General features: G+C 48.4%; 1 protein-coding gene across 1 annotated transcript in view; it reads left to right on the top strand.

Moving 5' to 3' along the window:
* Positions 1-24,687, top strand: part of GAB3 (GRB2 associated binding protein 3) — a 65,709-nt gene extending 41,022 nt beyond the window's left edge. Inside the window, exons 2-10 of the mRNA XM_082488244.1 lie at positions 6,916-7,219; positions 13,882-14,098; positions 14,557-15,035; positions 17,614-17,669; positions 18,807-19,062; positions 20,239-20,320; positions 21,989-22,091; positions 23,343-23,456; positions 24,482-24,687. Of these exons, the coding sequence (XP_082344370.1) occupies positions 6,916-7,219; positions 13,882-14,098; positions 14,557-15,035; positions 17,614-17,669; positions 18,807-19,062; positions 20,239-20,320; positions 21,989-22,091; positions 23,343-23,456; positions 24,482-24,598 (1,728 nt within the window). The 3' untranslated portion in view covers positions 24,599-24,687. The remainder of the gene's footprint in view (positions 1-6,915; positions 7,220-13,881; positions 14,099-14,556; positions 15,036-17,613; positions 17,670-18,806; positions 19,063-20,238; positions 20,321-21,988; positions 22,092-23,342; positions 23,457-24,481) is intronic.
* The last annotated feature ends 645 nt before the right edge of the window (positions 24,688-25,332 follow it).

Below are 25,332 nucleotides of genomic sequence, written 5' to 3'. Positions count from 1 at the left end.
AAGTTTGTGAGATCTGAGTAGAAAATAAGGGAAACCAGACAGCAAGGGAGACAAAATCCAAGAGAAGCATTAAACCAGTGAGTGATGGGCAATGAGCTCAACTGCTCCCAGAGCGCTGCACGGGGACACTGGGAGGGACAAGCAGGCAGCCTCATTAGGGAGAGATTTATTATGCAGAGCTGATGGGAGCTTCAGACCAACAGCCACAACTGAAATAGCAAAACCATGACTCCAGCTGGGGGACAGGCTGGGTGGTTTAAGAGGTCTTTTTCATCTCAGATTTCTGCGAGTGAGTTAATCGAGCACTATTACCAAGAAATGAAGGCTACCGAGCAGGAGGTGCAAGCCCCTCTGCAAGGGTCTCGCTGTCCAAGCAGCTCAAGCTGTATAGGACTGGCCCTTTTCTCTTTCAAGAGTGGCATGAAGAGCTCCCAATGATGTCCTCGGCTCTTTGAACGTGAGGATGCTTGCTGGGAGCTGGACCTCACTCTTTCCTCCTTCCTGATGCACAGGTCCCTCTTGCAGGGACTCTGCACCTCCTGTCTGTGCAAACGAGGGAGACTCTCTTAACTTATATGGTCTTAATAGGCTTAGACATCAGCTGCTTACAAACCTTTCTACATATGAATTTTAACTTCCTCTTTTAAGCAATTTATAGGAAATGCTATAAAGTTCCACCTAATTAAAAAAAAAAAAAGTTTAAAAATCGTTCTTTAAAAAAAAAGATAAGCTTTGAAAACCTGTGTGCCAGGTGCTGGCTACTCTTGAGGTCCTCCTTCCCCTCTACTCTGCCCTGGTGAGACCGCATCTGGAATATTGTGTCCAGTTCTGGGCCCCTCAGTTCAAGAAGGACAGAGAGCTGCTGGAGAGAGTCCAGCGTAGGGCAACTAAGATGATTAAGGGAGTGGAGCATCTCCCTTATGAGGAAAGACTGAGGGAGCTCGGTCTCTTTAGTTTGGAGAAGAGGAGACTGAGGGGTGATCTTATTAGCGTTTATAAATATATAAAGGGGGAATGTCATGAGGATGGAGCCAGGCTTTTCTCAGTAGCAACCAATGATAGGACAAGGGGTAATGGATTCAAGCTGGAACACAAGAGGTTCCACTTAAATTTGAGAAGAAACTTCTTCTCAGTGAGGGTGACAGAGCACTGGAACAGGCTGCCCAGGGAGGTTGTGGAGTCTCCTTCTCTGGAGACATTCAAAACTCGCCTGGACACCTTCCTGTGCAACCTCGTCTAGGTGTTCCTGCTCCGACAGGGGGATTGGACTAGATGATCTTTTGAGGTCCCTTCCAATCCCTAGCATACTGTGATACTGTGTGATACTGTGACTACTATCCTGCAGCTCTGGTAGTTCTCTAGTCCCAGGGATGCCTCGGGGCTGAAGGCAGCTAAAGCGCAATGAGGAGCCCTGTGCAGGCAGCACGAGCCCTCAGCGGGCTGCAGGGGGGAAGCCACAAAGGACCCTTATCTGGTGGGATTTGCTGCTTTCTCTTTCCAAGGTAGTTCGCGGGAGGAGAGCAATCCCAAATGTTCAAACCTTTCACAGTCCTCCCCATCACTGAGCTCTCGGACTCTTCTTTCAGTGTCAGACCTCCCCACAGCAGACCTGGGGATGAGCACATGTCCCTTGCCCAGAAGCAGGGCTGCAAGGCCACCTTGGTGGGTGAGGAACCTCTACGCATCCGCTGGGTGTTCTGCTCCCCCGTGCCATCCCCTTCGCTGCATGCTGTAAAATGAAGATTATCCTCATGGGGGAGTTGTGAGCATTAATTTAACTGGTAAAGAATTTCAAGTTTGTTGGCTGTTCTGTGTTTTCTTATTAAAAACAGAAAAAAAAATCAAAACCCCACAGGACACGTTATATTTCAGGCCAATTTACCTCATTTAGCTTGTATGTGTTCTAATTAATTATTTAGATCTCAGAAACTGGATATTTTGTACATACAAACGAAAACCTGGTCCTCAGACAGAAGGTAAGCGGTGAAGGTCTTTGCCTAAACCTTTCCCACACAGGTGCTCAGCTCCATTCTGGCCTCGTTTACCAGCTAGCTGTTTTTCCAGCGCTTAGTAGGTTTGCTCGTGGCCTGTTTTATCTGACATTGCCGTGGCAGAGCAAACGTTCACATGTAATAGCAGCCCTTTTTAAACCTCGCACCACTTATTCAGCAGAAGCAGAGACGTCAGATTGTGGAAGCAGTGATCACTTTCTTGGAAACCCTACTGAAATGGAAACAGAGCTATGCCTCTTCTCTTCAGAAGTGGCTCTGGAATTCCCAAAGTGAAAAATTCAGGAGCAAGAAGAAAACACTGATAGCTTGTGTTGCACAGAGCAACACGCTGGCGTCCGACCAACACTGCTGCAAATTCTTTCTTCCTTTTGGCACCGAATTATTCCACTTACGAAGGGCAGATGAAAATTGTTCTAGATTTATGTTGGCTCTTGTCTGGTTGTAGTTGTGCTTTTCTGATAAAACCTTCTCTCTAATGCCAGCAAAGCTTTGGAGGACATGTAAACATACCATCATTGTATCACTCCTTCATCAAGAAAGAACTAGTTTCAAGAGGCCCCCAAATAAATGTAATACTTCTTCTGGATGCATAGATCCTTTCCATAGTGTAAGTGAGGAGCCTAGGCTAAATCCCAAGAATCAGTTCCTATTTAAGTATATAGGTTACACCATGGGAGCGCAATCTTTCACCCTTAAATTGATCCAAGTTCTCTTGTAAATTTGGCAGTGTGTGAGGCTCCGGACTAAATATTGTCAGACATTATTGGCTCTGATCAGCTGAAATAAACCCCTTCTGGGCACAGGCTCACGGTAACAGCAACTGTGCCTCACAAACCGTGAGGAGGAAGGTATTGCAGCAGCACCAGGGTGCAGGTTGATCATGCACCGCCCGGGACTGGAGGGAGCAGGAGCAGAGCTGCCGGCTGTGCCACAGGGTGCCGGCACAGTGCACCCATCGTGGTGCCGGCACAACTACAGCCTCTGGTTTGGGTGAGCGGTGGGGAAGGGAAGGAAGGCACTCGCTGTGCCACTCCGCGTCCTGGTCTGTGGGCGAAGGTCACACTGCAGAGACAGAAAACCAGGGATGGCATGAAGAACTGTAACAGGGGGAGGAGGAGGCAGCCTTGTGACTGGTAAATGGTAAAAAGAAAACTACCGAGAGCATATAACTAGGTAAAACCCCACCATGCTCTGCCATGGGGCTGGGGTGGGCACTGGAGAGGAGCTGCCGCGAGGCACGACTGCCTGCCTTGCAGGTGCCAGGCACCCTCTGCCCCTCTGGCCCAGGGCTGAGGAGCGGACCATGTGGCGCACGAGCTGCCGGGGTCCCTGCGAGCTAAAAGCTGCTGCCGCCGTCTTGTCTGGCCAAGGGCTGCCACAGCTGGGCTCCCAGCGACTCCAGTGTGCTGCGTCCCCATCCCCTGGGGAAAGAAGACGTGTAGCTCATTGCAGGCAAAGGCCAGGAAAATGAGGAGAGGATATTTGACTCTTGGAGATAAAAGGCTCGTGCTGAAAGGTGTGCCAAACCCCCTGCTTTGCCTGCGCCATGGAGCAGAGCGAGCCCTGTGTATCGCTAATGGCAAACCTGCTCGTGGCCATTTGCAGGCAAACTGCGAGAGTCTCAAAAACTCGGCGCATTGTATGCTCGGCATCGGAGGATAAGCAAAAATGTTTCAAAGTACAACATTTGGCGAATAAAGGCACAGATCAGTGAAAGTTTCAGAATGGAAATGAGCTGTTGGAGAGAGATAGTGGTGGGACTGGATGTGTGAAATGGGAGAAGAGGTGCAAAAGATGGTCAATGGCCACCCTGCCCTGGCACCCACACTGATTTCAAGGGAGGCTGAGTGCTTAAACGCCTGTGGAGATCCGAGCCTGCAGGAGATGGAGAGGGGAGGCCCACCCTTCCCACGGTCAGTGCAGATTTGGGCAGCTATCTGGCATTATTCCCCCTCAGCACTATTTTCACGGCTGCCCAGCTATGACAGCCAGTGTTTTCTCACACAGCCTTGGCCCTGCTCTCCTCTCCCACCATAAGCCGCGCTGACTGGGGACCTCTCCATCTCCAGTCTCTCAGCTCCGGCCAGATAATAAGCCTCATCAAATTGTGTATCTGCGGGGAAACAGGTTATCAGGCAGCTTCTCAGCTGGTACAAAACCAAAGCCAGCAGAGCCACGGCCATGCCGAAGCCAGCCTTCACCTCCAAACGGAGGGACCATAAGCTTTTCTGCAAAGCACAGCTGCAGTTTTCTCTTTCCTCTCACCCGCTGCCTGGGTTGTGCTGAAACTACAGACAAACCCCTTTAGAGTCAGGAAAATTCAAATGCTAAAGAGAAGGGGACTAGGCCATCCTGCTTAAGGGTGTTGGACCAGCCACCGGGCAGGTAGCCTTCAGGGCTGAGCGCCCACCTCCCCACAGCTGTGTGGGTGCCAGCGAGGCAGGGTGTCCCCGGCTGCTGTCTTGTCCCGTCCCATCCCATCCTGTCCAATCCCATCCCATCCCATTCTGTCCCGTCCCATTCTGTCCTGTCTCGTCCCGTCCCATCCCATCCCATGCCATCCCGTCCCATCCCGTTCTGTCCCATTCTGTTCTGTCCCATCCCCCCTCGGCTTGCTCATGTGCATTTCATTTGCACCCAATTTCCATCAGAAGGAGCCATGTGTATTTAAGCAGCAGGGCTGGCAGCCTTGGGAAGAGGAGGCAGAAGTGGTCTTGTGGGATATCTCATGGCTCCTTCCCCTCTCTGCCTTTGCAGCCTGTTTCTCTGGGAGGCAAAGGATCAGGTCTCATTTGGCTTAGACCTCCTGAAGCATTTCTCTTTTGTTGTTTAGGGGTAATGGTGTGTGAAGGGATGTTACCTTTCTGTCCTGGTGCGCCTGTGGGGCATGCATTAGGCCTGTGTGGCACTTGGACTGCTGGTGGCAGAGATGTGGGCTCTTTCTGGGACTATACATGTAAGATACCTGCTGGGCTGTATTCCACTGGTGAAGCTTGCTCGTCAGGAAAGTGCTTTCCCTGTTAAACATTTTCCCTTTGTTTCTATTTCCTTTTTTTGGGGGGAGGGTACTTTTTTCCTGGCTCCCACATCAGACTTGTCTGAGATCTCAGACATCTCTTATCTCTAGCTGCTTTCCACAGAGGCCAAATAACTTTCAAACCTCAACAGGTCATGAGGGCAAGGCTTAATTTTCTGTGTGTGATACACTTTGCACCTCACCTCTGTGTCCTATTTATACCTGATGTGACACCCCCCACCTCTCTGAAAACCCCTCCTTTACACAGGCCAACATGTGCTCATGCAGCATTGCAAGAGTTCCCTCTATGATATTTCATTCTCTGGTCCCTGTATGTTGTTTTTGAAGAATCTTTACTGCCAGGCTGAACAAGCTTACTTCTAGATAGATTTTTGGATGAATACTGACAGACTGTGAAGAGCTTGCTGCACTGCAAGAAAGTCTCTTTTAGGTATTAAAAAAAAAAAGAAAAGCTTTATCTTGACAAATGATTGTTGCTATTTTTTGTTGATCATTTCAACAATCACCATGCCCATGGGAACTCAGTGCCAGCAAAATCTGCAGTGCCTGTATTGATCCTAAACTGTGCCAGTAAGGACTCTTACATCTTAGTGAAAAGATCCTGAACTCAGTTATTTTGCCTTAAGGCCGAATGGTTGGTTGTTTTTAAACTGCCAGACAGATCCACTCTCTGCAAAATGAGTGCGATTTTTAACTCGAACACAAGCTTTCACCCAGATTTACATCATTGTGACAAGCCATTTTGCAAAAAGCCTTTGAATGAGATTTGGGTTGGGAGGCTGCCGTGGTGGGTGTTCAGATGTTTCTTTAATGAACTTTTAACTCTTGTCTGTACAGTTATTGCAGGCTCCTGGGCAGCGGGTGACCCCCGGCACCTCTCCCGGGCTGCCATCAGAGCTGGGGCAGCTGCTCCCTGGCAGCCACCCAGGCCTAGCTTGTTTGAGCATGGCTTTATCCAACATGGTTTTTATGGAGTTTGGTAAGGGGGAAGCTCCTAATGTCTTATTTCAGCTTTTCTCTGTGGAACAGAGCTCGGGGTAGATTTCTTCTGGCCCCCAGAGTAAGTGTGTTGGTGACAGCTGTAATCAACACAGAGGCGCTTATACTGTTGATGAACAAAAACAGCTGCTGGAAAAAAGGGAAAATATGTTACTTTGTTCCTAGAAACTTGTGTGTAGCTTCACAGAGTCATGATGCATCTTAGTCCTTCCAGGACTTCATTTAAACCTGTATGGGACCCATCCCTTCAGTCACAAAGACATCAGCGCTTACCAGGTTTGGTTTGGGTTGATGGTCACTTGGAGCAGTGTCTGTGTAAATAGGCCTCCTTCTGTAAGGTTTGGAAGTTTTCTATTTAACTTTTTAGCACTACAACTCCCTTAAGGTTTGTTCTGAGCTTTCAGATGTAACAGGCAGCTCATTAACAGCTTTTTATTAGCACTGAAAACCAGGAGAGGGAAGATGCACAGGTCATCTGGAGCCCTTGGCTTTGCTGGGCAAAAGGCGATTGTTGCCAGATGTTAGCTCATGTACTGCAACACAGGGTGCAGTCCTAGGTGTTTTCATTCCACAAAGAAAAATGTGTTATAATCTCTTCTCTAGATGAGACAGTGAAGTATCAGATCATTTTGATTACACTACGCTGGCAGGCTGAGGCTGAGAGGAGGGGAGAAGTCTTGCTCCTCTTGACCTCCAAAGGGACAACCCTCTGCCTTTTGTGCTATCACAAATGTGACTTCAAATCAAAGTCACAATTTGGCCAGCTCATTAAAACAACTATAAAATCTAAAAGAAAATAAGCATCTGTGGGCTGATTGATGCGTTACGTGGTTGGCACTAAAAGGGCGCTGTTTGTGCCGTTCGCAGGCATGGCGGAAGCGCTGGTTTGTGCTGCGCAGAGGCCGCATGAGCGGGAACCCAGATGTGCTGGAGTACTACAGGAACAACCACTCCAAAAAGCCCATTCGGATCATCGACCTCAACGAGTGCGAAGTGCTGAAGCACTCAGGGCCCAACTTCATCAAGAAGGAATTTCAGAACAACTTTGTTTTTATCGTGAGAACCACCTACCGCACCTTCTACCTGGTAGCCAAAACTGAGGAGGAGATGCAGATCTGGGTGCACAATATCAGCCAGATCTGTAACTTTGGACATCTAGAAGATGGCACAGGTAGGATCATGGTCATGCTCGTCTTGGGGGTCGGGAGGATGACCAGTGTCTGGGCTTCTCCACTGCGGCACCTGGGGTGAGAGGAAGCGTGGACCTTGCTGGCTGGTTGGGCTATCAGGGATCTCACTGCTGCTGGGCAGAAATAATAGCTGGCCGCTTGGTCTCACTTCGGTGAAGCAATTCCTGCTAGAAGAAACAGCAGGTCCTTAATAAGAAAAGGTACTGTTTATGTGAAAGGCTGACTGAGTGTTATCTTCTGGGACCGTTTATTTCATTACATGTCCAGTATTTATTTAGTTTGGCTTAACGTAAGACACCTGTTCCAGGAAAGTGTCCTGCAGAACTCGCATTTTCTCAGGCTTTGCTGGATGTGGAATGTGCACAGTCTTGGGCGTACATGCACATACATAAATCAATGACAAAAATACTGAGCTGTCTTAGTCAGTGCGAAGAAAAATAAAGAAAAAGCATAGGATGGGAGAGTGTTAGAAGTGTGTGTCTAGACTTAAGAGATAGTCCTGCCAGCGAAGCATAAAGTCAGCCTGGTTTGCCAGGACCTACACCTGCATATACTCAGTAGGGTGAATTCCTTGGAAAGCTTCCAAGAATTAACCACTCTGAGATGGATGTAGCCAGTAATTAAAGTTGGGACCTGTATCATCATTAACTTACCTTTCAAATGAGACAACTGGGCTCAGATAACAGCAATCTGTCCTTCCCTTGACATTTCCAAGGGGCAGATACAGCAGCAATTTGAGAGCTTCATAGGAAGTGAGTCAGAACGAAGTCCTTCGCTGCGATAAAAGGCAGTGCAAGAGCAGGGAAGGGTGGTGATGGGGGGGGACTTGATTCCAAGGGCAGTAATAGGTTTGGGGGTATCATAATGTGGCGAGGCAGATTATCCTGCCGCGGTCCCTGCGCTGCTGCGCTCGGACTGCTACTGGTGTCTGCAGCTGCCACGTAGCCCTACCATTACCTCGTAACTTGAAAGGAAGCAAAAGGCTGTGGTGAGACGTTTTGTTTTAACCTATCCTGGGTCTTGGCCTTCTTTAATCTTCTCCTCAGTAGTTTGTTCTGAGGGGAAATGGGAGTGGAAAGAGCACTGCAGTGGTCCTGTTGCAAACGTGATGTCTCCTCTTTTCCCGTTCGCTTTAGAGACGAGCAGGAAAATATGCTGACATATTCTTTATGTGCCAGTACAAACTGCCCATGAATGCAACTTGCAGACTAGAGCTGGTACCTTTGAGGGATTGGAGCCAATAGCCCTTTGGAGCTTGGATGTAATTAGGGATATTCAGTAACCCCCTTCCTGCTGATCTGCCCTTGTTGACACTGAGATGTTGCTCTTGCGTTGCTACTTCTGGTGCAGTATTATTTAAATATATAATTTTACCAATTACTCTGAAACGAAGGTAAGCCTTTGCATGCAAAACAGAAAAGAGAAGAATAATTTCTCTCTCTCGAATGTGTATGCAGACTTCTGCTGGTGCTGTCGAGGATGTGCATAGGGAGATGTGATCTGTGGCAGAGGAGTGGCTGTCCCCAGGACAGATGCATTTATACTGGGAAATGTCTGTTCTGTTATGCTGCTACAGCACAGCATCGCTGGTAAGACTTACGCATGGGCAATACTCAGACTATTACACAGTGGTATTTCTCTCCCAGCAAAGACTGCCAGCGTAGGCACTGATGGACAAGAAGTGACAGGTCTCGGTGTGGCAGCTGGGGAAGCTGACATCCCAGCTTTCCGCTCCCTTTGAGGCGGATATTATCCCCTCAGCAGTTCAGCGGTGCAGAGCATTTGCCTTGGTTCGGGGTAAAGCCTGGCACCCGAACTTACAGCCCTCATCACAGACCGTGTAAGATAAGCTTCCAGACGTGCACTTATCCTCTCTCTAATGGCGAATAGCTCATAAGATCTCTTTATCCTGCAGTTCATGCCAGTGAGGTCAGGTCTGGGAGTGTAGTTGGGCCAGGCTGCAGGGCACGTTTACATCCTCGGATTTAAACCTGCACAGTTCCACAGGTTGCACATCACATCTCAACCAGTTGTTAATTGCTGCAGCTTTTTGGAAGCACCTAAATCCCCCAAGAGCCTGTAGGTTTAAACAAATTACCCTTAAAAATTAACATAAGAAGAGAAAAGCTCTATTAAATGCCATATGCTTTTTTAACTTGAATGCTACTCTGTTAAAAAAATAATAGTCCCTGAAATGAATCATCAACAGAAAGACACATCAATTGCAGGAAACTTTAGTAAGCTATTCTGTGTGTTAAAATGAATCTCAAAGCCAATATTATATTGTGAAATCAATCACTCTTAGTCCTCGCATCTCTGAAGATTTGCTGTGACTTTGAGGCCAAAACCAAACCTGCTGCTTTCTCCACCTAATGCGCAGAAAGCGCAGCCACAGGTTTACGCGGTGACTCAGCTGTAAACACCGTCCCGTTGTTCCCAGTGAGTCCCTTCCAGTAGCAAAGCAGTGGGACGAACAGCCAGGTCCCAGTCATCAGTGGCCTCTGGTCTGACGTCTAAGCAGCCAGACATGGCCCGAAGTTAGCAAAACCGCAGCTGGCCCCCGTGAGGACAGCTTTTTAGTCAACAAGAGAGGGGACGGGTGAGAGACGGCGGCGCAGTGCAAGCTCCAGGCAGATGTCAGGAAGCACCTGGCAGGGCGGCTGTCGGGAAAGACTTGCCAGCAGCAACAATTGTGCCGTGGCACTCGACTGCCGTAAGAAACGGTGCCGCTGGCTGTGCTGAGAATGACGGGGGAGCTGGCACCTTCAGAGGAGTCAGCTGGAGGAGAGAGGAAGGCGCCCCCCTCCCTATTTTCCTACCATTTCTATGTAAAATCTTGCTTCCACCTCTGGTGAAGGCTCCTGATGGAGCAGTCATTCCCCAACCCCATGGGACCCGTGGCCACACAGGGGATCGTGAGGAGGTTTGGGCCACGTGGCTGGGCAGGGGAGGGGATGAAATGAGGTGGCGATAGGACATCATGGGCACACTTTATCCCAAATGCACGCTGAAACCATGATTAATTGACACAATGCAATACAGCAGCTTTTCATTGGAGAAACTGCTGTGAAAGGTGTTTAGCCTTTTTCACTTGAACCCTTACTTTTAAAGATTGTAGCTGTGCATTGAATGCTCCCCCAGGCCATGCCTTGGCAGGCACCTCCTCAGCCCAAGAGGGACCTTTCATCTTGGGTTCCCTCTTCACTTCATCCACAGGCTCCAGGTATTGTTCCACGTCCCATGTAAATACCTTGCTCCTTCCGGATGCAGCCCTTACCTGAAGATCCCTGCTGATCTCCATCGCTCCCCTGTTGCTCTGCTCTTTCCCACAGCACCCAGGGCCACAGTGGAGCCTGATGTCCCTGAGGAGGCCCCCTCCCTGGTGCCCTCCCTGCACAGTGCATGGACCACGACGTTGGCAGGGTCACCCTAAGTGAAAGGTTACCCTTGGGTCCCTCTTGGCTGCTGGCAGCTGCATTAGAGCATTTCTGCTCCTCCACCTCTCCCACACCTCTGGTTGCTGTTGTTTACACCCATCCTTGCCCATTGCTGGGACCTTCTTCCTTTCTGCCTGCTCCTCTGATGGTTTCTTTTCCTCCTTAAATGTCTCTCCTTTTTTTTTCTTTTGCCAATGTGCACAGACCCTGCCACGGCATGGGCGATGGTTTGATTCCCCGGGACCTTGCTGCAGCCACACTGGGGAGCATCTCCTCCAGCCAGGGCAGTGTGCTGGGAGCAAGGGGAGCTGGGATCACCGCATGGAGGGGCTACCTGGATGGACTGTGCTCTCCTTGCAGAGATGCCTTCTCCTAAGCATCTTCGCTTTATTTCCCTCCCTGTTCCCATACAAAGCAGGGGAGGCAGTGTCCTGGCAGGCTTGCTCACGGCAGCGCCTGGCCCTTGCACAAGAGTTCAGGAGAAGTGTGACAGCTCCTCCCAGCCCATGCTGGAGGACAGGCACTGGGGCTACTGCCTCCGCACTCCCCTCTCAGCCGGAGGAACTCCCTTCTCAGCTGCACGGACTCAAGACTGCTCTTTAATGTCAGGCTCTGGCCCCTGGCCAGGAGGGGTGGGTGGCATTTCTACCTCCTCGGTATGGCCACGCAGCCTGGTGGGGGGTTGCTGTGAGCAGGACCTCCCGGTTTCACTGTGTCCCTGCACTGCTGCTGCACCATAACAATTTTTGGAGAGTGGGCTGGGGTCTGTAGCAGGAGAGAGAAGCCCTCTGTTTCTCCAAGCAATGGCCCTGCACTGACGGGGAAAGTCACCGCAGAGGATGTGCATCGATGCAGGGTTTTTGGGTTAGTACCCACAGAAGCAGTTATTTTGGCAGCCGAAGCTGCACGCTGTCTCTCTGGCAAAGGGGAGGGCAGGCACCAAACCTATTCTCTGCCTTCTCACTGTCGAAAATGGCCATGCATAATTTATTCTACCCAGCTGCTGCTGCGGTACAACTTTAATGCATGCTGATTCAGTTACCGGCAGAGCTGGCAGGGACAGGGCCAGTCTGTTAGGAGCTGGCTACAGGTCCCTGAGCCCCTGAAGGTTAGAAAAGGGCAGGTCTGTGCTGTCCTCATCCCTCCCTCCTGCTCACAACGGTTGCCATGTGGTCTGCAGCTCGCAGCCTTTCCTGATGGGATAATCCATGGCTAAACCCTGTGAGTACCAGATGGAGTTCAGGCCTGTTCATTCTCTGTGTTAATAATCCAGAATGTCATTAATTTCTCTTTCTTATGTGTTGTGGTGGTTTGTAGTTGGCTTTTTTTAAAAAAAAAAATGTGGTCAGATGGTGATGTGAACATGCTTTTCTAAGATCCCTATGGAGTTAGCCCAGTGCATATTTGATCATCCTCAGCTTGCAAGACAGCTCTCCAAGTCCAAGGTTTGAAAGCAGAGTTACCATCTGAGCCAGCACAATGAACAAGAGAAAAGTTATTTTTCAGATGGGAAGACTGCAGCCCTGAGCTCTGCTTTGCAAATGTGAAACCCTGTAAAAGCCATTCCTTCCAGGTACTCACTGCTGAAATCCTGCTGCTATAAGCACCGGCTCAAAATTAAGCAAATGCTTTGCTTAAGCTCAAAATTTAAGCACAGTGCTTATGTGCTTTGCTGACCCGGGGTTCACTACTGCATCAGACCTCTAAAGCCAACCAGAGGAAGCAGCTGTGAGTCTACACTGGTAGATGGGAAGGAAAGCGGTGGCTCCCTCACCAGTTTAAAGGGATGAGGTGTGGGGTAGGGCAGGGAGGAAAGACCAGCTCTTTTACTCTTCTTCTGACTGAGATCAGAAAGATGACAGGGTGAAGCCCACTGTGGAAGTCTGGGTCACTGGAGGGGTTTGTTTGTGTCTGGTGATGTGGCTGTCTAACCATCCAAGTCTGAGCAGCCCTCTCTGTCCCTGCTGACCTGCTTGTGCATATACCTAGCACCTCCCAGGGTTGAGAAGTGACTACAACAACCCAGTACAGCACCAGAGCTTGTTGCTGTGCTGAGCTGAGGACTAGCTAGAACCTGCCAGAAGATCTCAGAACCTTACTGCACAGTGCAGGATCTGGCCTGCAGCGCCCACGCAGATGGTCAGGAGCATGCTTCCCAGCATTTCCAGCAAATTCTGGGTATTGACGTGAGAAATCTCCCACCTTGCTACACTTTGAAGGCATGTTTATGCTTAGTTTGGTTTTATCTGCAGTGGCTGGTTTCTTGTGTTTGTTTTTGCTGTGGGGTTTTTCATTTTGAAGAAGGGTTTTGCAGCTCTGACTCAGGTGATGTCTGTGCTTCAGCTGGAGAAACGGGTACCCGCTGCCGAGCCCCGCAGGTGCCGGGGACAGATGTGGTGCCCAGCCAGCACTGCCTGGTCCCCACGCTGCCCTGGTGAGGGAACCGCTGTGCAGCAACCTGAAACTTTGTTAGAAAAATCATATTTTCTGATTGAGGGTTTGTGCTCCTGCTGCCAGCAGCAGATGCCTTTGGGGAGCTGCTCTGCAAGGATACCCCAGGCCCTTCCCACTCCACAGCTGCCCACGGTGGGAGGTCCGATTTGCACGGAGGACTTGATTTTGAGTGGAAATGCCCCCAAAGCTGGGCCATCATGGCTTTGATGTCCAGCCTAGAGAGGCATAAGGAGTTTGCAGACAAGTTCAGGGGTGCAACAAATCTGGCTACTCCATGAGCAGCAAACCTCAGTTTTGTCCACTGAGATCAAGAAAGGGGGAAGAAATCAATCCCGTTCCTTGTCACCATTAATTTGAAGTGTCAGAGATTAATAATTAATTATTTGTGTTAGGTCCTAAGAAATACTTGATAAAACAGACCATTCTGCCTCAGCACTTTCCTCAGCAGAGGCTGTCTTCATTACCACACAGGAGGGATGCTACAGCCCTGCAGGAGCTGGGGACCCCGGAGCAAGGGGAGTCTGCACCTCCCGCAGCCCCTCCGTTTGGCAGCTGGCTTGCGCAGCCTGGGCAGGGGGAGCAGTTGCAGAATCAGCCTCCCCTCTCCCCATGATCCATTTTTGCCTTGACCCACTGTCGTTCTGGGGTAAAACATCCCTGGCGCAGAAGCAAGGTGGCAATGGCCAGGAGAGGCAGTGGGCCAGGGCGAGTCAGAGCCATCCCTCAGCCGGCGCCATCCATTCCCATTGCAGGTTCGGTGGAGAGCCTGTCCCACACGACCTCGTCCCCGCAGCCATCGCCGGCTGCCTCCACCCACGCCTCCCGCATCGCCGATCCCTCCTTCTCAGTCGACCACGCTGCTGCTGATGTGTCTGCTGCGGAGGAGACCCCCAGCGAGTCAGAGTCAGTCTTCCTCCCCGACTACCTCTTCCTCTCCAACTGTGAGTCGGGCAAGCTCAGCCACAACAGGTAGGTCTGGGGTCTGCCTGATGCGTGGGGCTGGAGCTACCCTCTGCCTGCCCAGTGATGTCCTGGGAAACTGGGGCAAACGGGTCCTTTAGCCCTGCCATGCAGGGTAGGCTCCTGAGCACAACAGGGGACCATCAGCCTAATCCAGTTTACAGGGGGCTTTTCATAGCACAGATTAGTCGTCGAGCATCGTGTGTTGGTCCTGTCCCTTCCCAGGGTGGATGGCTGGACACCTCACACACACCCTCCCTGCAGACGCCCTTTCTGCCTGCTGCTGCCCAAGGTGCTCCACAAAGTGCCCCGGCCCCCAGCCCAGCTCAGGGGGGACCTTCCACAGCTATATGGAAGGGACAGATTTTGTCTCAAAATATGGGGTTGGGGTTCTTTTTTGCTGTACACTTGTTCAGTTGCAACCAGGAGAAAAGGAAAGCGCAAGTCTGACCTCTGTCTCTGTGCAGGTGCGACAGCTGGTCGAATTCAGACAGATCTCTGGAGCAAACCTCCTCGGATGATGTTTTTGTTGACTCCTTGCAGTCCCAGCCCTCCTTGTACCTTGTACAGCCATCCAGTGCTGGCACTGTGCACCAGGACGGGGCCCTGTCGGCAAATCCCTCCACCACGTCCAGGAACATAGACATTAGCGGGCCACCCAGTGACTTTTCCTCCTCTTCTCCACTGCTGGGGACGCCACTGACGCCAACCTTTCAGATGGACAAGAGCCAAAACGCGCTGCCCTATGGTGTAACCCAGCTGGACGTCCTGTCCAACACGCCCCCGCCGCGGCCACCCAAGCCAACCCACTTCTCAGACAGGAGAGGGGACGAGGTGGGCGGCGGGACCCTCCAGAATGGGCACGCAGGGATCTGCCGGGCTCAGGTCGCTCTGGTGCCCAGGAGGATCTCCTTGTCCAGCTTAGACAACGTGAGGAACTGGAAAGGTGAGTGCACTTCCGAGAGCCAGTGAAGCAGGACCGGTGTGAGGGATGAAGCTGCCCATGAGCGCAGAGCGGGTGCCCACCTCCAGTTGTGCCTCCCTGTCGTCCCCCCCTGCCCCGCGAAATCAGACACCACCCAAAGCAAGCCGAAATGCTTGTTTCAAATTAATTAGTGAACAGGATTCAGACCTGTTCCTCACATTCAGCTCCCGCTCTGTAAAACCCCCTCAGTGTGTACACATGGGCAGCACTTTGGCTGTGAGCTCCTCAGGGTGCCTCATGACTTGCTAGTTTTCCATGCCCCCTCCCTCTCCAAAAAAGAAAGTGGTAGAAAAAAGAAAAGTGAAAAGCCAGCCACTGAATCGGGCAATGCCAAACTCTCTGTTTATGCAGGTCAAAATGTGGGCTTGCACATGGGAAATGCCCCTGTAGCTGTGCTGCTTCGTTACATCCAGTCCTTTCCGTAACAGCAGCATGTCTTTTCACAGCTTAGAGTAAAGAATGGGAAGCCAGGGAGACGCTGGGCATGGGATGTAATCCCAGTTGAACCAGGGACTCTGTGTGTCCTTGAGCAAATCCCACTCTGTCCTTGCACTTCAGGCAGAGTAGCCTGAAAACCTGCTGCAAAGCAAGTTCTGCTCTGAGCTGAGGTGACTTTTCCACTTGTCCTGGAAACACCATCATCGCAAACAAAAACAACAGTCAAGAACCCAGAACACCAAGGTGCCAAAAACTAGCATGTGCAGTATGAGAAAGTTTTAACTTGTGGAGCCACAGAACAGAGGAAGGGAGCTGGAATACCTGGCTGGAAATCATCAATTATTTTGCAGTGATGTGTCATTTTTGATGAGTAAGAAAATGTAGGTTTTTAAGGACAAGCATCCTTTAGACTCCTGTAGTTTGAATGACCAACTGGTGTTTGGGGCCCTTAGATCTTGCTCTTAAAGCTTCAGAAGCTAAAGCAAGGAGACCTCTGTCCAGCCTGTTTATCAGTGTACAAACAATTCTTGGAAGGTTTCTGGAGAAACACCCATCAGTGGAATTGGTATTCTTAATTATCAGTTACATTTGGTTGCTCCCTGAAAGGTGCTGCTCTTGTTTCTGCACGTATGCTGCTCTAGTGCAGCCAGCGCGCTTGAGACAGTTAATGTTCCTCCAACCCAATTTACGCCAAAATGTTTTTAAGAGGATTAAGTGGCCAAATGTCATGTTCTCTACCGTGCTGCAAGGTTATCTCTGCCTGACAGGGGGCAGCAATGAATTAATAAGTGCTGCTATTTTTTCTTATCCTAAGTGCAGCTGAAACTATTTGAAAGGTTAAACTCTGAATTAAAATGTGTTTAACAGGAAAGAAACAGGGAGAAAGCAGCTGTTCCTCACCAGCTCCCAGAGTGAACCCACTTGCGTTATTTACTTAATTTTTTTGCCCTTGGCAACCTGTAAGAGCTGAACAGATGTAATTAACCCAGTGCAAAGGCGGCGTATGCTAGTTGCAGTGCCATGAAGGAGAACGAGCTGTACACGCATAAGGCATCTCTATCCTGGCATCTGCTGGAGCATTGTGGCTGAATGCCTTTTTGCCCAAATAATAAATAAATGTAGCTGCCCCAGGACAGTGACTGTGTCTATCTGAATATGTATCTGCACTAACAGTATTGCTTTGTTCTTGTTTTGCACTTTCGCCTTTTATGATACCGCCACAAAGACCCCCAGTTGCAGGGCAGTATTGACATCTCCACCATAAAAGCAGGCACTGGATTAACAAGGTTTCAGGATTTTAAGGCATTCCCACAGAAAAGTCATTTTCTGCACAGAAAATAATTTTCCAGAAACGGATGGTAGTTGTGAGCATCTCCCATGGCTGATCTTCCATGCACTGAATGCTGGATTTCAGGTTTTTTGCCATTTGCTTCAAAAATAAAGTTGACCTACACCAAGACAAAGGCCAGCCTGCACAAGGGGACACTGTGACTGGTGACCTTTTCTCTGGCTGTTTGCTCCCCATCAGCGTGAGCCACTTGCACCACATCTGCATTTCTGGGTGACAAAGAGAAGAATTTCTCTCCTACCATTAAGTCCCCCCACGCACCCTCTGTACAATAACATGTGCTTCCCTGGCACCTTACACACGAGGCTTCTAAATAACTTTCCAAACAGTAATGATTTAATATTCTCTACAGTCCCTTTTCATATCATGTCCCCAGTTTGACAGATGGGGAAAATAGAGCGGGACTAAAGCAGGATCTGGGTTTAAATTTTTGCTTGGTTGCTTGCTCACCACACCACTCTTTCTCCCCAACCCCTTGTGTTACAGAAAGCGTAAGTTACAGCTGGATTATACATGAACATGTTCCTTGGTTTCATCATACTTAAAATAGATGTAATCGCTCTAAGATGAAATGCTACTGAGTTGGTTCTGGTCTTAAGTGTCACTGATTTCCTCATTTAGGATAAATACTAGGAGTTATGGAATCTTTATAAAGCTCTAATTATTTTAGAGCCATATGCTTTACTCCAGAATTATCTCTGTAAGGTTGCGCTGCCTTATCACATTTTTAATCACTTTTTTTTTTCCTTGCAGCAGACATGGAAGGCAGTTCCTTAAGAAGTCGGGATAAGAGGCTTAGCTTGAATTTGGTAAGTACTCTGCTTTCACAAATTTAAAACACTGGCACATGACAAACTTCAGAAAGTGAATCATTTCACGTCCTGATATCAAATCATTCCTCTCCTGTGTTCAGCAGAAGAATAAAAAAAATGGAAAAAGCCCTTGGCTTTGGGCAACTACTGTGCTGCTTCTTTGTGGCTGCAGGAAGCCTTTGACAGAGGAGGGAGGGAGAGGCCACAGCACTGTTTTCAAAGCAGATGAAGCCAGGTCTGTTGTGAAAAGGATACTAGTGGCCTTGAGAATTAAACTGTTGACCAACGGCACCTGAGAAAACTGCTTATCTCTTGAAAAAAGGGTGTAAAGAAGCCTATCACTTCATGATCCTGAGGGATATCTCCTCTTTAGGACATAGGCAAGTCTCTGCTCTCAAAGCGCCTGTGATTCAGGGCTCTGTCAGTGCAAAGCTTCCCGACTCAGCCGTTGACAGACATGGTGTTATGTAGCACCTTCACACATCACATAGCCAGTCTTCTGCCTGGCGCTGGATGCTGTCTTTTCTGTGGGAGATCCTTTGCTGCTTGTACGTAAGCTCTGGTGGTGGGCAACTTGTATTTTTCTCCCCTTTGGAAGCTTGCAAGGTTGGTAATCAATCCCTCTTGCCGCTCAGCCAGCACTAACCTGCATAAAATTAATTTCTTGTGTTAATTGTCAACTATCAGAAGCAACATGTAGGTCTGTGTGTCTGCTCTCTCAGCGTCCACATTTGCAAAAATCTAGTTCATCAGATGTTCTCCTTTCAGATTTTTGTTTTTGTACAAAGGAGCCTCCTTTGTTTTATAGGTCGGAATTACTGCTGGGAGAGGCAAGCGCAGCCTCAGTAGGGTTGGAGGATTTAACCTACTTAAGTCACCCATAAGCTTGGTCCTAGTTCCCAGCAGTGACTTGCGAAGCTCAGAAATGGGCTTCTCCAGAGCTGGAGTGTGCATCTGAACTCATGCGTTTGTCTCGTGTCTTTCCAGCTTGCGCCTCTCAGAAAGGCCACGTTGGGACTCTCCTGGCCTGGGGCTCGGCTCAGATCTTTTGCCAGCTCACAGCACCTCCTGGCTTGCAGGGGGTTAGCTATTCGTTTATCAACCCATTTCTCTTTTCCTCCTTTGCTTCTGAAGCCCTGTCGGTTCTCCCCGCTCTACTCCACCGCTTCGGACAGCACGGAGGACAGCTACGTGCCCATGCGCCCCAGCACCTCTCCCTCCGCGCCCGGCTCCGACTGTTCACCCGACGGCTACATCCCCATGAGCCCCGGCTCTGCCACCTTTACCTTCCCTGTCGTCAGCACTGAAAAACTCACCAGCCCATTACCTGAGCTTCCCTCGGACCTGGAGCCCCCTCCGGTGAACCGAGACCTCAAGCCTCGTAGGAAATGTAAGCTCTGACCTAAAGTCCAATTGGCAGCCAGGGGGTGGTGATAGTGGGGACACGGGCGACCTCCTTTGATAGCATCCTTGGCACATTTTAAAGTGCTTCCTGCTCTAGAAGAGGGATTGAATTGCTGTGTAAGTGGCTTATACTCTTATACTACTGGAACACAGGATGTGTCTGCAGGGTTGTTTGTGGACAGAGGAAGAGCATCCATGCCTACTTTTGCAGCGGAGGTCTGGGTGGCTGCATATTAGCATGGTGCATGGCTTCAGCTCCACTCTGACTGCAAATGACCAAATGGCCGTAGCCCTGGAGAGACAGCAGACTAAATCCTGCAGCTCTGGATTGCGTGTACTGCTGTCGCACCAGCTCCCTGACCTTCCAGGAACAGGGCATCCAAACACTCAAATACTCAAACTTGATGTGTGGGCTGTTGGTTAAACCTCTGTTGGGTAGGTGCAGCTGTCTTGGGTTAATTAGGAATTTCCTGCAGACAATTTTACTGATGGTAATTTTCCACTCTTGCTTTTCATGGCATCTCCAAAATCCAGGTTGCACTTCCAGAGGATATAGTGGGGATAAAATTCAGCTTTGCAGTGGAGAAATTGCCTAAACCTAGCCTACATTAAAGCTCTTTGGGCTGCAGAGCCACAGGACTACTCAGAAATTCGTTCAGGAAATGCTACTGTGAAGTGGGGACAGAAATTTAGATCATAGCCAGGAAGCAAATTAAGCTCAGGTCCTTTCTTAGAGGGTTTTGGGAATGGAGTGGGAAATGTACATTGACTGGTGAGAGGAATGATCTTGATCTCCATGTGTAGGACTTCTGTTTAGAAAAGAGCCCAAAACCTGTTTTGACCGTAGGCTGAACTGGCCCATATTCTTGAAGGCAGCACATGCAGAGATTTAAGGCAAGCACATGGATCTTGTGGGGCATTTGCTCTCCTTATGCCCATTGTATTTTTTCTGTTACTTTAGGGTAAATGGGGGACTTTGCTTTCCAGCGCTGACTGAAGCGGTCATTTGTTACTTATTTATGTCTTGGTTGCATCAGTTATGTTCTGCGAAATACTCCGATAGTTTCTTGCTGTTAATATAAAACTGCATTTTTTCAAAACAGTCTGTACTTTTCATTAGCTCTGCTATTGGAAATGTAGTTCCTTTTGTATCTACTTGCAGCACGGCCACCTCCTCTGGACTTGAGGAACCTCTCCACAATCCGGGAGCATGCTGCTGTGACCAGGATGTGGACTGTGCCTTAGTAAGTCAACAAGAAACCTGCCGTTCCAATCTTTCAAGCATTAACATTGTGGAATGGAGTTAAAAATAACTTACCACATCCCACAAGAATCAGTTTCCTGGCAAAGTCCACAAACAAAAATTCCCAAGGGCTCCTTCCAGCATCCCCTAGGCTTTTGCTGTCTCTAAAAAGCAAGGCTCCCTTTCACGACGGGCAGCTCCAGTGATGCTCAGTCTGCTTTGAAGGTTCCTTTTGAAAAGACTAGAGCAGGTCTGCACTCTGGTGTGGCTGCTGTGATGGATAAAAGCTTCTCATGCCTTAATCATTTTTTTTTCAAAGTGATCAAGACATTTTTGTTCCTGAAAATTAATATAGCAAAAGAGAACCAGACGAGATAAAGATCTGCCTGACTTGCAGCCTATGATGTGCAGACTTCTGCACTGCCATACAGCAATTCAGGCTTGATCTGTTGGTGTCACCTTTTGTCACTGGAAATTAGTTGTGGGATAAAACAAATGCTTTTGGTCCCAAAGCGCGGGTAGTATGAACAGGTGATACTGTTGGGCTCCACAGGCAGTGAGAGACTCATCTTCAGGGAACACATGAGCAGGGGAGGACTGCAGCCTGTTGGCTGGGGGGATCTTGGCGCTATGGGGAAAGGCTGACAGCAGAGCGAGCTGTGCTGAAATGTCCATGCAAAAGCCAGGAATTCCCACCAACCTCCTCTGCATACCCTGGGAACTCCAGAAAATGCGGGGTTTTTGCTAGCATGAGAGCCAGACAGGGCATTTCCGCTCCCCTGCCTCAGGTAGTCATTTGGAGGGCAAAAGGGACACGAGATGGGCAGTTTCTCAGTTGCAGACCCCAGACCCCTCTCCCAGCCGTACAGCCTAAAGCCGGTTAAGCCCGTCAGCGCTGCCTGCTGCTTGCTGCCTGTTAGGGAAACCCAGTAGCCTGCCTCCCAAGCATCCCTGCCAGAGCGCTGTGGTTAATTAGTGCTGACACAGTGCAGAGTCCTGAAGGATAACGAGCTCGGAGGGAGTTTGCATGTTTTACATTAACAAAACTAAAAAAGAAGTATGCCCGGAACTAATAAAGCAAAAGGAATTATACTGTTCATGCTGCACAACATGGCCATCTAATTTCCTAATAACTAACCCCATTGTGTGAGCCTGCAACAATTTACTCACGATATACCTCTGACGGTTACGTTAGTGGAAGAGATTTCTTTGTACAAGGGCTGAGTCGCAGCCATCTCCATAGCACATACACTGTGTTCAAAGCCAGACAAATTCCTCTGCATGCACCTCCAGTAGCTGATTAATTCACATCAATCTCCAAAATGTGGATACCCGCACAACTGAGTAACCACCCCATTGGCACATATTACCCGGATGAATGATATCTGTCTCTGTGCCCCTTGCTGGAGAATTGCTTCAATGTTTTATGCTTTCTGTCATACCAGAGATGGCAAACTTTCATAAATCCCAGGAAAAAAAAAATCAACAAAACCACTCATAGCAATATAGCACACTTTTCTGGAACTAAGGAGTGGTTTTGAACATCCTCTCCATAAAGGCTGCAGCGTTAGTGTGAGTTTATTCACCATATGGACTGTGTCAGGCTTTGGCTTCATTTCAGAGCATCTGTAAGATGCTTCCTTAACCTCTCCTGTGTTTTTCTTCATAGCAATCGAATGAGCTTTATCTCACCAGAAAGAGACGGTATTAATTCAGCAAGAATATTTGCCAATTCAGTTTCCGGAGAAGAGGAAGAAAGTTACATTCATATGGTAATCTTCATTTTCACACAGCCATCCTTTGCTTTATTCTGCTCTGTCACATTGATGGAGAATGCAGAAGTTTGTTTTCTAAGAAAAAATGTTGAGGAGGTTTGTCCTTTGCCTTCTGTTTTTTTAAAAAAATGATGAAACGGTTTTAAACCAAACACACTGGGACCAATTTACGGAGAGATAAGGGAAGCCCTTCTTCTGCTCTGCAGAACTCAGCTGTTCGCCCACGAATGTTGCTGAGCAGTTCCAAGAGATCACAGGGATCAGCCATATTTACATGAGAACTCATTAAGGCAAAGGAAAATTAAATCTTTTCACCTTTTAAAAGTGTGCCCTGCAAAATCTCCTAGGAAATGACAGAAAGCCGTTAGTGCCCTTCCTAAAGAAACACACCAAATATTGTGCAGAAACAGAACTCCCATTAAAGTCTCTTATTGCTTCTGCTTTGGCTGGTGGCACTAACCCCACTTCCCATCCCATGAAAGAAGAACATCTGGCTTTGTGGCTTCCTTTCCTTCATTCACTCTTTAGCCATATCTTGCAAAAGACCAGAATCTCAGTTTCCTTTGAATTTTAGGTGGAAATGGATCTCAAATCCCTTGATCTGAGCCAATGTCTACAGATTTGGCTCCGTAGCCAAAGTCCAACAGCAGTGGCTACAGAAATATATTGCAAAATTGACCACAGTCTCCATGAACCGTAGTCTCAAATTTTAACCCACACCTTTACTAGATCAAAGTCTGCTCAGGAAGGCAGTTCCAGTTGTAACGACTCCCCATTTGATATTTCTAGTCAAATAAAATCTTCCATACATTTGTGGTCATCTGGGATTTTCCTGAGATTAATTTTTAGTTGCTAGATTTGAACAGAATTATCACCATTTCTTCAAATTCATAGAACGATTGTAGTTAAGAGGGCACCCTGCAAATCTGAGCCTTACAAGGGCTTGTGTTGGAAGCTGGGCGCAAGTCCTTTCTGATAACATTGAATGAAAATCATCCTGGTTTGCTTGTTTTGTCATAATTACCAGGAGAAAATGGCGCACTCAGTTTTTTTTATGCCATCCTGCAATTAATCAGTGTTCTCCTGTGGTTAGTCACCAAAAGGCACCCTTGGCATAGAAAACTCTGAGGGTGCAGACCCTCCTCACTCGCGTTCTGCCAGACGAGTCTCCCACCTCACAGTTGTAGTCCTGCTTCCTTCTAGGATCGTGTTTTAAGAGCATTAAAAGTTTCTCTTCTTTCCCGACAGGAACACAGACAGGCAACATCTCCATACAGTGGTGCTTTTCCATGGACAAGGAAATCTAACCTTGATTACTTAGCATTGGATTTTAATTCTGCTTCCCCATCCCCTGTACAGAAGGTATGAGTCATCTGAAAATCCCCACAGCCTCCTGTCTTTTTGTCTGCTGGGAGGAAAACAAGACCAAGAGCCACACTCTGCTAGGTGCCCTAAGTATCATGACGAAGCCAGTCGTGTTTCCAGCTGACTGCATTTGTGGCAGGCTCAAGATTAATATAATAAAAGCACTATTAGGGTGATGACAAGGTGTCCTTAGCGTGACTCATAGGGATGCCATTAACACAAGCTCGGCAGAGGGCACGAGACCGCACTGGGATGCGCAGCCGTGAGGGCTTGTGGGCAAGCTTGTTGGTGCTTGCAGGATCTCTGCATGCTCTTTCATTTTCATCGAGTCTCCACAAACCCTTTCCTGCTAGTTTCCCCCCAAATCTCTTTGCAGTAACAAGTTTACAGCCCATGACAAGTTCACAGGGTAAAACTGTACCTTCTCTTGTAACATGGCAAAATGTGCATCTTTATTCTTGCATCACCAAAAGCATTTCAATTTCCTTAGCGATGCTGAGAAAATACATTCCTTGTTCCAAAGAGCTTATAACCTGCCCGGGAGGTGGGTAGGTACCACTGCAAAGCAACGAACTGTTGTCGGTTTGGGCCATTTTATGTCCTGTGTATCATTTTCCCCATCAGCTAATACTCCTGGAGGCAAAAGACTACAGACTCCTAAGCTTTCTTATTTACCACACCCCCCCACCCCCCCACCCCATAGTTAAAATGCAGTTAGGTTATCCCTGCAGCAGGATCACTTGGGTGAGAAGAGAATGATTATCTGCATGGAAATAGCCAGAACAGCACGTTTCCCTCGCTCGCTGTGCTGGGCTGAGTGACAGGGTGACAGATGGATAATTACAGCTAAAGCAGGCTGTAAAGCAATGCTTTTGTCAGGTGATGTCACTGTGAGCTTCAAGGTGAAGTGAAGCAATCAAGGAACAAGGGAAAGGGAAAACAGAAAATCAAGCCAAGTTTCAGAGGCATCCCTTTTCAACCCTAAAATTAATGCGTTGTTTTTTTTCCCCTCTCTCCCACAGAAACCTTTTCTCTCCGAGGAGCAGAGAGTGGACTATGTCCAGGTAGATGAACAGAAGACTCAAGCTTTACAGAACACTAAGCAGGAATGGACAGATGAGAGGCAATCGAAAGTCTAAAGAAAGAAGATTTGGGATCTGGAGGATGTTTTTTTTTTTGCACTGGAACCACAATGTTAATGAAGCAGCTATCACAGTAGAGTTCAAAGGCAGAGAGAGTTGTAAGATGCTTACAGTCTGTAGAGAAATGACATTTTTAATGGAAACCTTTGATTTGCTGGAAATAGTATGTTGAATGAGTGAGTGGTTCACTGATGATTAAAGTAATGCATTACCCTTTTTACTGCCCTTACCAGTAAGCTACATGGTACCATTTTCTGGCATGATTCTGCAACAAGTCATACACTTAATGTTAACAAATCCACTACATGTTGCATTAATCTAGTTAGTCCCGCCTTCTCCCTCTGTTGCATAATTCCTAGTTGCTAAATCTATTTTTTGATATTCCTACAAATACTGCGGGTGCTCTGAGTGCTTTTAGGGCAGCGGGCATCTGACAGGTATTGGTGACTAATCAACTAAGGGCTAAAATACTGAAACAATAAAAAGAACTTTTTGAATACATAGTGCTTAAGCAAAGAGAATTTTGGAAAATATTTTTCCCCTGGGTTTAAAAGGTCTGATCTGATGCTGTCAGAGACTCAAAACAGGACTATGTACCCTACCGATGGGACTGGAATGCATGGTCTTTGACCCTCTAGACGACGGTCATCGTATTAAGCTTCTTCTCTCCATTGTGGCTTATACTTGTCGCCTTTCTGTCTGATTCCTACTGATGTTCTCTCCCCTATCTT

The sequence above is a fragment of the Vanellus vanellus genome (genome assembly GCF_965231255.1).
Source record: "Vanellus vanellus genome assembly, chromosome: 10".
NCBI classification, from domain to species: Eukaryota; Metazoa; Chordata; class Aves; order Charadriiformes; family Charadriidae; genus Vanellus; species Vanellus vanellus.
The sequence above is the reverse complement of the archived record's forward strand: the minus strand, read 5'-3'. Positions and strand labels throughout refer to the sequence as shown.